This window comes from Enhydra lutris, unplaced genomic scaffold (genome assembly GCF_002288905.1).
Source record: "Enhydra lutris kenyoni isolate GAN:26980312 unplaced genomic scaffold, ASM228890v2 scaffoldscaffold41, whole genome shotgun sequence".
NCBI classification, from domain to species: Eukaryota; Metazoa; Chordata; class Mammalia; order Carnivora; family Mustelidae; genus Enhydra; species Enhydra lutris.
In genome coordinates, this window is record NW_019154125.1 from 18006333 (window position 1) to 18020466 (window position 14134).

Sequence of the window (14134 nt, forward strand, 5' to 3'; positions counted from 1 at the left end):
AAAGTCATCCCAGTTTAACAGCACACATCCATTAACAACATGCCCAGTGCTTTGGATATGTATAGAAAGGACTAAAATCAGGGAGACCTCAAGGAAATCATCCAGTCTGTGGTTCTCCAATCTGGATATACATTAGCCTTTCTATAAAACTTGCATTAAAAAATAATAGCCCCCAAGAAATTCTACAATGTCAGAAATACTCACTGTATGTGGAAACAAACAGACTCACACTCTGCTGGGAGTAGAGGATGGTATAACCATTTTGGAAACCATCTGGCATTTTCTTATGGAGAGAATTAAGTGTACACATACCCTATGAAGTAGCAATTCCATTCCTAAGCATTTTACCCACCCCACCAAAATGGAAACAAACATTGTTCACAAAAGACTTAAAAGAATGCTCATAGCAGTTTTATTTCTAATAAGCACAAAGTAGATAAAATCCAAATACCATGAACACAACTGATAAACATATGTATATATCCATAGAGTAAAATACTACACAAAAATAAAAAGAAACACACTCCTACTATATGGAACAAACAGGTGAATCTCTAAGATACTAAGTCAAAAGAAGCAGACCAGTAAATACAAACACTACATGATTCCACTTACACAAAGTTCTACAACCTGCAAAACTGCTCCAAGGTGCAGGAAGTAGTGCCTGGGGTGAAGGTGGGAAGAGGCAGAGGTAATTGAAATGCTCTGTATCTGGAGTATAGGCAACAGGTATATTTTTGGAAATTCATGGTAAGATTTGTGCATTTCATTATATATAAATTATACCTCAACTTTTTTTTTTTTTTTTTTTTTTGTAAGTTAAAAAAAACTAAGTTAGCCTTTTGGTCTAATTCAATGCTTAGAGTAAACATTGTCTTAGCTTTGGACACCATGGGCTAATTTTATAACCTCTAAATTTTAAAAAACAGCCCTATCCTTCTGTTATCTAGTAAAATAGTAAAATAAAAAAGTAAAAAAGGAACTAATATTTACTAAATATATACTATAGTCAGACACCTTCCTGTTGTCTAAGTAAGCCATTTAATTCTCCAACTGCTCTAAACAAGGCACCTTCTAAAGAGAAAACAACTAAAGTGAGGCATCAACCCCTGCAGATTTTATTAAAAGGCAACTGAACGAGTGTACAAGCACTCACCCCACCGGGTCCCACATGCCTTAGTGAGAGAGGTTAAGTGGAGAGAGGGTTGGTGATGCAGGGCAGAACTCACTGGCTGGCTAGAAAGACGCTGTGCCTTTATGAGGCGCTCCCCTCTTGCCTGGAAGTGAGAAGAGGCTCCAAGATCCCCATCCCCAGAAAGGGGAAAGCCCAATGAACAGAAGCCTAGCATGGCCACTGGCAGCACTTTTCAAGCAAGCCAGATCTCCTCCCCCAAGCAGAGAAAGCTTCACTATGCACTGGCACAGCCTGGACACAAGAGCTTCCTGCAGTTTAGTGACACCAGGAAAGACACCTAGTCCAGGGAGTCCTGCTGGTGACCCCAAAAGTGTGAGATCAAGTCGGAGTTGCTCTTCCATATTTGCTTATGTTATGGGACAGCCCACAGAATCACTGAGGAACTCATACACAAGCTCCAAAACATTCCTAATGTTTAAAGTCCTCTGGAGGTAGTGCCTGGAGAAAAACTAAATCTAAATAATTTCAAATTTATATTCTACCAAGTTCAGACTGTCAAATCTTCAAACTATTCATTAAGAATGCTGATAAATTAAATCACTTTTTTTTAACCAAACATGGTAATCATGTTCATAGGCAATGAAAATCATGGTTTTCATTACAAATACCAAGTTATAAAATAAATCAAGAACCTTAACCATCAGTACTACATTTCCTTCCTCAAATATCTCATGGAAAAATCAAAGCAACAGAAGGAAGTCAGAGTTTGTTAGGTTAGTACTGTGCTCAAATTTTGCAAAGGAATACCAGAAAATATAAAACATACATTAATTCACTCACTAAAGTTAACACTGTTGATTACCTGGATCCATTTTTCTCTTGTAATAATTAAGAGGAAATCTAAACCCTACCCAACAGCAAAACAGTTGAAATGCTCCCATAAGGTAGCCATTAGTATATAAAACCAAAGACTAAAAAAAAAAAAAACCAAAAAACAAAAAGCCCCTTCAAATTAGTGTTCTTTCCAGCAAGTCAAAACATTACACAATACATATTACATATTTCAAAGACTCACTGCCAAGAGTGTAGTAAATGGGACCTTCAAGTAAGGAATGCAATGTACAAAATATTTCCCAGTCTGAAAAGATTTTCAGTAAAAATAAAACTTTAAAACCTTGAGAAAGATCAAAGAATAAAACACAATGGGCCTGTTGCCAACAAAAGAAAATATACAAAAATCAGAGACTTTTCTATATACTTTATTAATGAAGAAATTAATACCTATAGCATTTACAAGGCAAGTCAAATGTCAAAAGGGCAAACAGCAGTGTGCACTCAATACAAACCAATTTAGAAACCCTTGGTTACACACACAGTAGATTAGTAACATATTACGTCAAAATACACTGTTTGCTCTTCCCAAATACCCCTCCATTTCCTCACCTTTTCTCCTCTCTATCTGGAATGTTCTCCATCCCCATCACCACCTTCTGAAATCCTACCAGTCAGTCCTTTAAGGCTCATTCCAAAGGCAACTTCCTCCACTGTTCAGCCTTCCTCAATTATTCCAGCTAGAAGAAACATATTCTGAAGTCCCGTAGTGAACTTTCTCTGCCATAGTTAGAATCTGTCATTTGTATTTATTTTTTCTCCTCCACTAAACTGCAAACACCTTGAGGGCAATGACCGTATCAATCTTTTCCCCCCAGTCCTCCATAAAATCAAGCATTATATCCTATACACAGGAAGCATCAATAAATGTATACAAACTAAATTAAAAGGGAGGAATTATTTCAGTTAGAAATGATAATTATTTTAATATTAATATAAAATAAAATTCTTACTCTAAAATGACAGTAAGTAATAGAAAAAATATATAATTTATAGCACTGACCCTTGGTGGCCCAATAATCATGCCTGTCCACCTTGTAAGTGTCATATCTTCATCATCTTCAAGGCCCCAGCTAACCGTACCATCGCCTACTCCTTTTTGTCCTTCTTCAAGTTCTTCCAACAAGCGAAAATTACGAGGAACTTTAACTCCTATACAAAAGAATGTCAATGTAAATGTAAAAAGCCCATAATTAAAACAGGTGCATATATTCAAATTCAACTTTTTCCAAATTTACCTTTAAGACCAAATTCCCTTTAAGCATTCTGCCCCAGAAAATGCTCAATTTAAAAACTAGTCAAAATGAAAACACTAAAGAGAAAGCACTGTACCAAATATTAACTGCAATACAGATCATGTATATAAATTCCTAATTAATGTTATCCTGATATAAATCAATCCTAAGGAAATCACTATAAAATGAGCATTTTCCCATAACTGAGAATTCTGTCCCAAGCCTAGAACACTGCATCAAATAAATGGGCAAAGATGAGAACGTTCATAAAAGCTCAAATTCATTAACATACACTCTCTAATGCTTTTAAAGAATGGAATTATGTTCCAACTTTTAAAAAGGCACTAGAAAGTACTATTTTTTTCCAGAACGCTGAAGCAGAACCACCCCACAGTCCCCAGTCTCCTTTACTATTCTGGCCCCAAACAATAGGATCTTACCTCTCCCATGTCAGAATGCCACTTAATCATCACTTGGAGAGTTCCTCCATTTGAGAATAACTCTCCTCATGAATGTAACAGTTTCCTAGGACCCACCCTTCACCTCTGGGCCCAACCCAGCAAATTATTCATGATCCACTAGTCCATCTCACACCTCCCATTCTTTAGACCTCATCACCCCTACTCTATTTTTAAAATCTTAACACAGATATCTTCCCCTCTGCCTAGAATTCCCTAGCATTTCAAGTTTTCTCTTTCATTCTCAGTAAACCTGGTCTTTGCCACCACTGTGAACTCCAATCCCTAGAATCCAACCATCATTCTTCTAACTGACCACAACCTTTCCTAAAATTATTGGCCTGGCCTCTCCAAAGGATAGATCTTGTGGTCTCGCATGTTCTCAACAACATCAAGCTTGAAACATTCCCCAGTCCCACCATGTAAGTCTTGAAAAAATTGGGTAAATGTCCCCAGAAGCCTCTCTCTCTGGTTCTGGAGACTGCACATATATTCTTGTGTACTCCCTCTCATGCATGCACACACACAACGATGAAGCAGAAAGAAGTGACATCTCTTTTATTTTTTTTTTTTAGAGACATCTCTTCTAAAGCAACTGTCAATTTGTGTAACCTCTCTCTTCCTAAAACCAAAACATATTTCACTTATTAATTCATACTAATCCTTCCGGACATACAATGAAAAAGCAATAAATATTGTAACTTAAGAGAACACTAGCCATTTTACGTACTGTGTTTTATAAAAAAAAAAAAATGCTTGAAAATCTTGGGCCACAAAAATATGGAGCTGTCATAAATCACAAGAAACAAGAATAGTCACTATTACAACTATTATGATTATCAATAACCACTTGTTTAGCATACGCTGTATGCTACTTTAAGCAAATCATCCCATTTAATCCTAAAAGCACCCATTTTACCATTGTAGGAATTGGGATATAAAGAAGTTAGGGACCTACCCAAAGTCACACAAGCTATAAGAGACAGATCCTCAATTTCTAGACCAAAGCCACTTTTAACCACCAAGCTGCACAGCAGTACAAACTACACAGGCAGCATATCCTGGCACAGATATAAGAATCAGACTGCCAAAGTCCAGTTCTGCTAACCACTTGATATGTGACCCCAGCCCTATTTTCTCATCTATAAAAGTGAGGTAACTAACAGTAGTTCCTACCCACAGAATCACTGTGAAAACTAAACAAGGTAATCCATCTTAAACTCAATGCTGACTACGATGGTCATTTCAGTATCTGTTTCTATTAACCTCCATCAAAGCTATGTGAGAAGAAAAGCTCTTTGTACAACCCTGTGGGGTGGTCCCTAGAAATATTAACCTAAGCTGTAAGTTTCTGTTCACCTACCATTGCTACTTTCCTGTAACTGTATAGTCATTACCTCCACAAGATATTGCTACTGAGTTTTTAAAGTAATCCTAAATGAACCTGATTACCCTTGCCCTTATGAAGTCATTCCCCAAAGATTTTTATAAATTTGTATTATTATAAATTATTATAAATGTTTCCTTCTAGTTATAAACAATTCAATCAAGCGACCTTGATGAGCATCCAAAACAACAAAGCAAACAATGTAAAATTAATGTTTCTCTTTATATAAGTGCCATAAAAATGATAAACCTAGTTACTGCTAAACTTTTCACCCTTTCTTTATATAGCTTTCTGGGAAAATAGTTCTAAAACTGATAGATCTATTACTGACAATACTAACATTTAAAAAGTTGTAGCAGCTTAGACTATTTTACTTTTAAAGTGTAAGACAAACAAAAACCAAAAAACACTGAGCCATATTTTCAAATTCAGGACTAGAGCACTGGCTTCATTTCACCCAACCACCAATGTCTGTGAAGGAAAAAACAAAGCCACAAGATGGGGATATTGCTCCATGAAAACTGAAGTATTACACAGCCACCTTCTAGATCTCTTGCCATCTATGAGTCTTTTTCTACAGTTCTACTTGTCTTTTTCCTGTATATCTGTGTGTGTCGTTTTGTTAACAGTTTTAAATATTTTACCTCCTTAGTCTGGGTTCAGTTATAAATAAATATATAACCCATAAATCTATCCCTTTCTAGCTGAAACTTTTAAAATGCTGTCAATATTTGGTCCAGGAGAACACCAGAGATCATCCAGTCCAAAACCTAACACTTTAGAGGAAAGAAAATTATCACCATAAATGTTACATGATTATCCTAAAGTCACTTAACTATGTGTTTGTTGACAAACCAAGTCCAAAACCCATCTCCAGGCTTCCTCCACTAATCAATCTAGTCTCTTCTCCATCACATTGAACCTGCACTTCTGAGCCATAACACCAAAAAACTACATTCACAATGCAAACGACCTAGGAAACATGCTTCCAGCTTTAAATCTGAAGGATATCAAATCCCAAATCATTTGCCTTTAATTCCCATGATACCAAAAATAAAAGCATAAATTTTTACCTTTTTCAAATTACAGCGAAAATAGTGTAAGACCTTGAATAGGAATAAATCTATCAATATGTCCACACAAATATGAGAAATGGTAACAAAGCAAATCTACCAGTTTGCGAATAATCATCTAAATTAAGGAAGTTCTAAAGTAACACTAAAAAAAGATAAGCGGTATTACAGTTTTAGAGAGGGCAGTGTGGATTCCAGTTCCAGCAGCTGATGGTAAACAGTCTAAGATGTACAAAAGTCCCCAAATTTCAAGGAATAATTATGGCTACTATTTTAATGTACTTCTCTTCAGATTATTCTCCATATACAAAATATGGTTACCATGTTTTTTGCAAAAATGAGATCATGACTCATAGTTCTGTAACTTCCTTTTCCCCCTACTTATGAACATCTTTCTATGACAGACATTATCAAATGCCATTTTAAAATGCTTGCTTGAGGGGCAGGGGTTGGGAGACTGGACCAGAGTAATGACCACCTACTCAAATTTTGTAGCAACATGGATGACTGGAGAAGATTATGCTGAGTGAAATAAATCAAACAGAGAGCCAATTACCATATAGTTTCACTTACTTGTGAAGCATAAGGAATAACACAGAGGACATAGGGAGATGGAGAGGAGAAGTGAGTTGGGGGAAATCAGAGGGGGAGATGAACCATTAGAGACTGAAGACTCTGAGAAACAAACTGAGGCTTTTATAGGGGATGGGAGTGGGCAGGTTAGGTGAGCCTGATGGTGGGTATTAAGGAGGACATGTATTGCATGGAGCACTGGGTGTGGTGCATAAAAAATGAATCTTGGAACACACACAAAAAAGGTAAAATAAAATTTTAATAAAATAAAAAAGTAGGGAGATTACAGAATGTATACAACTTAAAATATGTATTTTCTAAAAATCACTCACTGTTGTAGTTTGTCATATAAACAAATACTGTAAAGAATTTCCAGAATTTGTCATGTGAAAAAATACTGTAAAGAAAGCATTAAAACTGAAGTCCAAGAATTTCTGGTTTGTGGTGCTTAAAATCATATATTAGTAAAAGGATTTATAAAACTTTTCTGATAATACTCCGTAATTTTTCAGTAATTTAAGACAAATATTTGATTTTAACATTATTATCTTCCTTAATGGAACAAATAACATCACAAAAACATAACGTAGAGGGACACACATAAGGCAAGAAAGTAACAGGTGACCTCTATTTTGTCATCCATTCACTACTGTATTAATTCACACCTACATTCAATAATCATTTGAGTACTACTAGATTCAATTACTACGTAGACTAGGAAGTTGAGACTAAGAGGACTAAAACCCTGCTCTCAAGAACTTTACAGTCTATGAGAGAAAGACAGAGAGACAGCATAATACAATGTGAAAAACTGTCTGGGAGCATTTAGAAAGAACTTACCCCAAAAGGGGGACAAGGAAAGTCTCCTAAAGGAAGAACTCTCCAGATGCACCATAAAGATGAACAGAAACCATCCAGGGTGAAGAGTGGGTGAAAATATGTAAGGTGTCAGCAGAAAAAATTATAAAACATAAGCAAAAAAACATCAAAAACCTGGGGAAAAAAAAAAAAGCAATGTGCTACATGACAAACTTATTCCAAAGATTAAGTTCTCCAATTAATCTACAGAGTCTTCCAATTTAAGCTGAAAATCCAACAGCCTTGCCCTTGTAACCTGACAAAACAGTTCTAACATTCTTCTAGCAAATCTGAAAGGCAAGACTCTGGAGAAAATTTTTAAAGAAAAAGAAAACAGAGGAAATAGTTTTTCCTAGATATTAAGATTTCCTCATCAACCAAAGAATGTGAATGTGACAAAGGTAATCTGAAACTAACGGCGGAGGTGGCCCCAAAAGAGATACATGCTCGGAAAAAAACATCAAATAAAGCCTAAATCCAGCAAGAGAAGAGAAATAAAGATTAGAACAGAAATCAATGATATAGAAATTAAAAAAAAAAAAAACAGTAAAAGAAATCAACAAAACTAGAAGTTATTTCTTTGAAAAAATTAACAAGATTGATAAACCCCAGCCAGACCTACCAATATGAGAAAGTACCCCTGAAACAAATAATATATTATATATTAATAATAAAATTTTTAAAAAGTAAACAAAAATAAAGAAAAAGGACCCAAATCAGTAAAATCATAAATGAAAGAGAGAGATCACAACCAACACCAAAGAAATAAAATTGTAAAAACATCATGAGCAACTATATGCCAACAAATGAGGTAATTTGGAAGAAATGGATACATCCCTAGAAACATATAAACTAACAAAACTGAAACAGGAAGGAAGAGAAAACCTGAACAGACACATAACCAGCAAAGAAATTGAAGCAATAATCTAAAATCTCCCAACAAACCAGAGTCCAGTCCAGATTGCTTCCCAGGGAATCCTACCAAGCATTTAAAGAAGACCTAATACCTATTCTTCCAAAACTGTCCAAATAAATTGAAATGTGAGGAAAACACAAACTCATTGTATGAAGTCATCACTACCTTGATCCTAAAACCAGAAAAAAAAACCCCTAAAACGGAGAATTACAGACCAATACCCTGATAAACATGGATGTAAAAATTCTCACCAAGATACTAGCGAATAGGGGGCGCCTGGGTGGCTTAGCGTGTTAAACCTCTGCCTTTTGGGCTGCCTGGGTGGCTCAGTGGGTTAAGCCTCTGCCTTCAGCACAGGTCATGATCTCAGGGTCCTGGGATCGAGTCCCGCATCGGGCTCTCTGCTAGGCAGGGAGCCTACTTCCTCCTCCCTCTCGCTCTCAAAAAAAAAAAAAAACAAAAAAACAAAAAAACAAAAAAACCCTCTGCCTTTGGCTCAGGTCATGATCTCAGGGTCCTAGAATTGAGCCCCGCATGGGGTTCTCTGCTCAGCAGGGTGCCTGCTTCCTCCTCTCTCTCCTCTGCCTACTTGTGATCTCTGTAAATAAATAAATAAAATCTTTAAAATTAAAAAAAAAAAAAAAAAAGAGTCACTTTAAAAAAAAAAAAAGATACTAGCGAATAGGATCCAACAGTACACCAAAAGGATTATTCACCACCACCACCAGGAGCGGGATTTATTCCTGGGCCACAGAGGTGGTTCAACATCTGCAAATCAATGTGATACACTACATTATAAAAGAGAAAAGATAAGAACCATATAATCCTCTCAAAAGATGCAGAAAAAGCGTTTGACAAAATATAGCATCTTTTTTTTTTAAGATTTTATTTATCTATTTGTCAGAGAGATGGCACAAGCAGGGGGAGGGGCAGGCAGAGGGCAAAGCAGGCATCCTGCTGAGCAAGGAGCCTGATGTGGGACTGGATCCGAGGAACCTGGCATCATGATCTAAGCCGAAGGCAACCACTTAACCGACTGAGCCACCCAGGTGTCCCTACAGCATCCTTTCTTGAAACAAAAAAAAACAAAAAAACAAAAAACAAAAAAACACTCCATAATGTAGGAATAGAGAGAACATACCTAAATATCACAGAGGCCATACAAAAGATCCACAGAGACTATCATACTCAATAGGGAAAAACTGAGAGCTTTCCCCCTAAGGCCAGGAACATGACATAGAACATCGACTCTCTTCACTGTTGTTCAAAACAGTACTAGAAGTCCTAGCCTCAGCAATCAGTCAACGAAAGAAATAAAAGGCATCCAAATCAGCAAAAAGGAAGTCAAACTTTCACTCTTCATAGATACTCTACATAAAAAAACCCAAAAAATTCCACCAAGAAATTGCTAGACTGAAACAGGAGTTCATCAAAGTCACAGGATATAAAATCAACACAAGAAGTCAGTTGCATTTCTATGCACTAGCAAAGAAGCAACAGAAAGAGAAACCAACAAATCAATCCTGTTTACAACTGCACTAAGAAGGAACAGATACCTACGAATAAACCTAACCAAAGAGGTACTCTAAGAACTACACAACACTTACAAAAGAAACAGAGGAAGACACAAAGAAAGCCAAAAACATTCGTGCTCATGGACTGAAAGAACAAACAAACATTGTTAAAAAGTCTATTCTACCCAAAGCAATCTACATATTCAATGAAATCTCTAACAAAATACCATTAGCATTTTTCACAGACTGGAACATAATCAATCCTAAAATGTATACAGAACCAGAAAAGTCATCAAATAGACAAAGAACTGTTGAAAATCAAAGATGAAGGTAAAACAATTCACAGACTTCAAACTGTATTACAAAACTGTAATCATCAAAACAGTATGGAACTCACACACAAAAAAACACAAACACACTGCTCAATGGAACAGAATAAAGAACCCAGAAATGGACACCTTAATTCTATAGTCAACTACCCTTCAACAAAGCAGGAATGACTATCCAATGGAAAAAGAAAAGTCTCTTTAACAAATGGTGTTGGGAATATTGGACAGCCACATGCAGAAGAATGAGATTTGACCACTTTCTTTTTTTTTTTATTTTTAAAGATTTTATTTTTTATTTCACAGACAGAAATCACAAGTAGGCAGAGAGGCAGGCACAGAGAGAGGGGGTGGCAGGCTCCCTGCTGAGCAGAGAGCCCAATGCGGGGCTCGATCCCAGGACCCTGGGATCATGACCGGAGTCGAATGCAGAGGCTTTAACCCACTGAGCCACCCAGGCGCTTGACCACTTTCTTAAATCATACACAAAAATAAACTCAAATACGATGAAAAACCTAAATGTGAGACAGGCATCCACCCAAGTCCTAGAAGAGAACAACAGGCAGAAACCTCTGTGACCTTGGCCACAGCAACGTATTGCTAGACACGATTTCAAAGGCAAAAGAAACAAAAGCAAAAATGAACTATCGGGACTTCATGAAGATAAAAAACTTTTGCACAGCAAAGGCAGCAGCTGACAAAACTAAAAGGCATCCTATGGAATGGAAGAAGATATTTGCAAATGCCTTATCAGATAAAGGGCTAAAATCCAAAATCTATAAAAAAAACTTATCAAACTCAGCACCCAAAGAACAAATAAGCCAATCAAGACATGGACAGAAGACAACAGACATTTCCAAAGAAGACACACAAATGGCCAACATGAAAAGATGTTCAACATCACTCATCATTAGGGAAATACAAATCAAAACCACAATGAACTGTCACCTCACACCCATCAGAATGGCTAAATGAACAACTCATGAAACAACAAATGTTGGCAAGAATGCAAAGAAAGTGGAACCCTCTTATACTGTTGGTGGGAATGCGAGCTGGTGCACCCACTGGAGAACAGCATGGAGATTCCTCAAAAATTTAAAAATGGAACTACCGTAAGACCCAACAGTTTAATTACTAGGTATTCATCTATCCAAAGGATACAAACACAGTGATTCGAAGGGGCACATGCACCCTACTGTGTATAACAGGAATGCCCACAAAAGCCGACCTATGGAAAGGGCCCAGATATCCATTAACAGATGAATGCATAAAGAAAATGTGGTATATATACATATATACACACACACACACATACATACAATGGGATAATAGCCATCAAAAAGAATGGAATTGTGCAATATGTAATGACTAGAAGGAACCAGAGGGTATTATGCTAAGTGAAATCAGTCAGAGAAAGACAATTAATTATATGATTTTATGTATGGTATTTAAGAAACAAAACAGGAATATCAAGGAAGGGAAGGAAAAATAAAACAAAAATAGGCAAGCAAACCATAAGAGACACTTAACTATAGGGAACAAACTGAGGTTTGCCAGAGTGGAAAGAGTGGAGGAATGGGGTTACCAGGTGATGGGCATTAAGGAGGGCACTTGAAGTAATGAGGACTGGATGTTTTATGCAACTGATGAATTTTAAATTCTACCCCTAAAACTAATAATACAGTATATGTTAACTAAATTGAGTTTAAATAAAAAATGTAAAAAAAAAAAAAAAAACCAAATAAATAAAACACATTAGTGGGAAATTTGTCAGAACATGAATAGGCCTATATCTTAGAAGTTCTATATCAATGCTCATTCCCTGATCTTGAAAATTACATTGCTGTAATGTAAGAAGATGCCTGGTTTTCAGTAAACACAAAGCAACGTATTTATGAGTGAAGAGGCCTATGTCTGTCACTTATTTTCAAACAGTTCAGGAAAAAAAATTGTGTCTGTGGGAAGATAAGGGGAAAGAGAGCACATAAAAATATTAAAATATTAACATTTGATGAATCTGGGTGAAGGTATATGGGAATTGTTTGTACTGTTTCTGTAACATATCTGTAAATCTGAAATTAATCCAAAAGAAAAAACTAAAAAACAATGTACTTTTCAGTTAATGGTGTTAGGATATTTCACCTATATGGAAAAATTAAACCCCTATCTCACAGATACATAAAAATCAATTCTAAGCAAATAAATGCTAACTATGAAAAGCAAAATATTAACTTTAAGAAAACATAAGGTATCTTTATGACCTTGAGATATAAGAAATTTTCTTTTTTTTTTTTAAGATTTTATTTATTTATTTGACAGAGAGCGATGTCACAAGTAGGCAGAGAGGCAGGCAGAGAGAGGGGGAAGCAGGCTCCCCGCTGAGCAGAGAGCCCACTACGGCCTCCATCCCAGGACCCTGAGATCATGACCTGAGCTAAAGGTGGAGGTTTAACTCACTGAGCCACCCAGGCACCTAAGAAAGGATTTCTTAAAACAAAACAAAGAAAGCAAAACCAAAGGACTGATAAACTTGACCAAAAAAAAAAAAAAAAAGAAAAAAGAAAAAATATTCAGAGAAAGACAAAAGATGAGCCACAGACTGAAGGAAGATTCAAGTAACCGGTAAAATGTTAGCATCTGAAATTCAGAGACAAGGAAAAGACAATTAAAAATAGAAACTCCACAGAACAGTACTAGATTTGAGGAAGATGTAGAGAAGAGCTCAATATACTGTTGACATGAGAATAAACTAGTACAACTATTTTGGTGGCCAAACTGGTAATATTTGCATAGGACTGAAAAAACTCATGTGAGTGCTCAGAGGAAGACAGGAATAAGAATGCTCACTAAGCAATATCCCTAACAGTAAAAACTTAGAAACAGGGGCGCCTGGGTGGCTCAGTGGGTTAAGCCTCTGCCTTCTGCTCGGGTCATGATCCCAGCATCCCGGGATTGAGCCCCACATTGGGCTCTCTGCTCAGCAGGGAGCCTGCTTCCCCCTCTCCCCCTGCTTACCTCTCTGCCTACTTGTGATTTCTCTGTCAAATAAATAAATTTGTTTAAAAAAAAAAAAAAACAAAACTTAGAAACAACCTAAGACTAAGATACAATCAACAACACAAGTCTGTTGTAATTAGAATAAAAAAAATTAGAGCTACAAGTATCAATCCATGCCAAAATTTTTAAAGCACACTATTTAATGAGTAGTTCCAGTTTTGCCAGTTGAAAAGTTCTGGAGATTGCTGCAAACATGAATATACTTAACCTTACTGAACTGTATGGTTAAGATGATAATTGTTACATTGTATATATTTTGCCACAATTAAAAAGAAACCCCTCAAAAGCCATATATAAACGGATCTTTATACTGTTCCTGAGTACATATATATGGTAGCAAAAGTATAAAGACATTTGTGCAATACACTCCAAAATTAGGATAGCAGTAATCTCTGGGCAAAGAAGAAGAGGCTTAGATACTTGGAAGGGTACTGACAAATTTTATTTCTTCAATCAACCTGAAGCAGGAAAAATTTACTAGAATTTGAGAGAGCTGTGAGTGGACATATGTGTATTCACACATTTTTCTGCTGTTTAAAATTTTTCTTTTTAAAAGGAGGAACATCACACACAAAAAATGAAAAATTAAAAAAAAAAATAAAGTAGAAAGAGAGGGGCGCCTGGGTGGCTCAGTGGGTTAAGCCGCTGCCTTCGGCTCAGGTCATGATCTCAGGGTCCTGGGATCGAGTCCCGCATCGGGATCTCTGCTCA

General features: G+C 36.4%; 1 protein-coding gene across 2 annotated transcripts in view; it reads right to left on the minus strand.

Annotated features, from left to right (window-relative positions):
* LOC111155437 (ubiquitin conjugating enzyme E2 V2) overlaps positions 1-14134 on the minus strand; it is a 55142-nt gene that overhangs the window by 16848 nt on the left and 24160 nt on the right. For both annotated transcript variants that reach the window (XM_022515590.1, XM_022515591.1), the window contains exon 2: positions 3030-3178. In XM_022515590.1, the coding sequence (XP_022371298.1) occupies positions 3030-3178 (149 nt within the window). The remainder of the gene's footprint in view (positions 1-3029; positions 3179-14134) is intronic.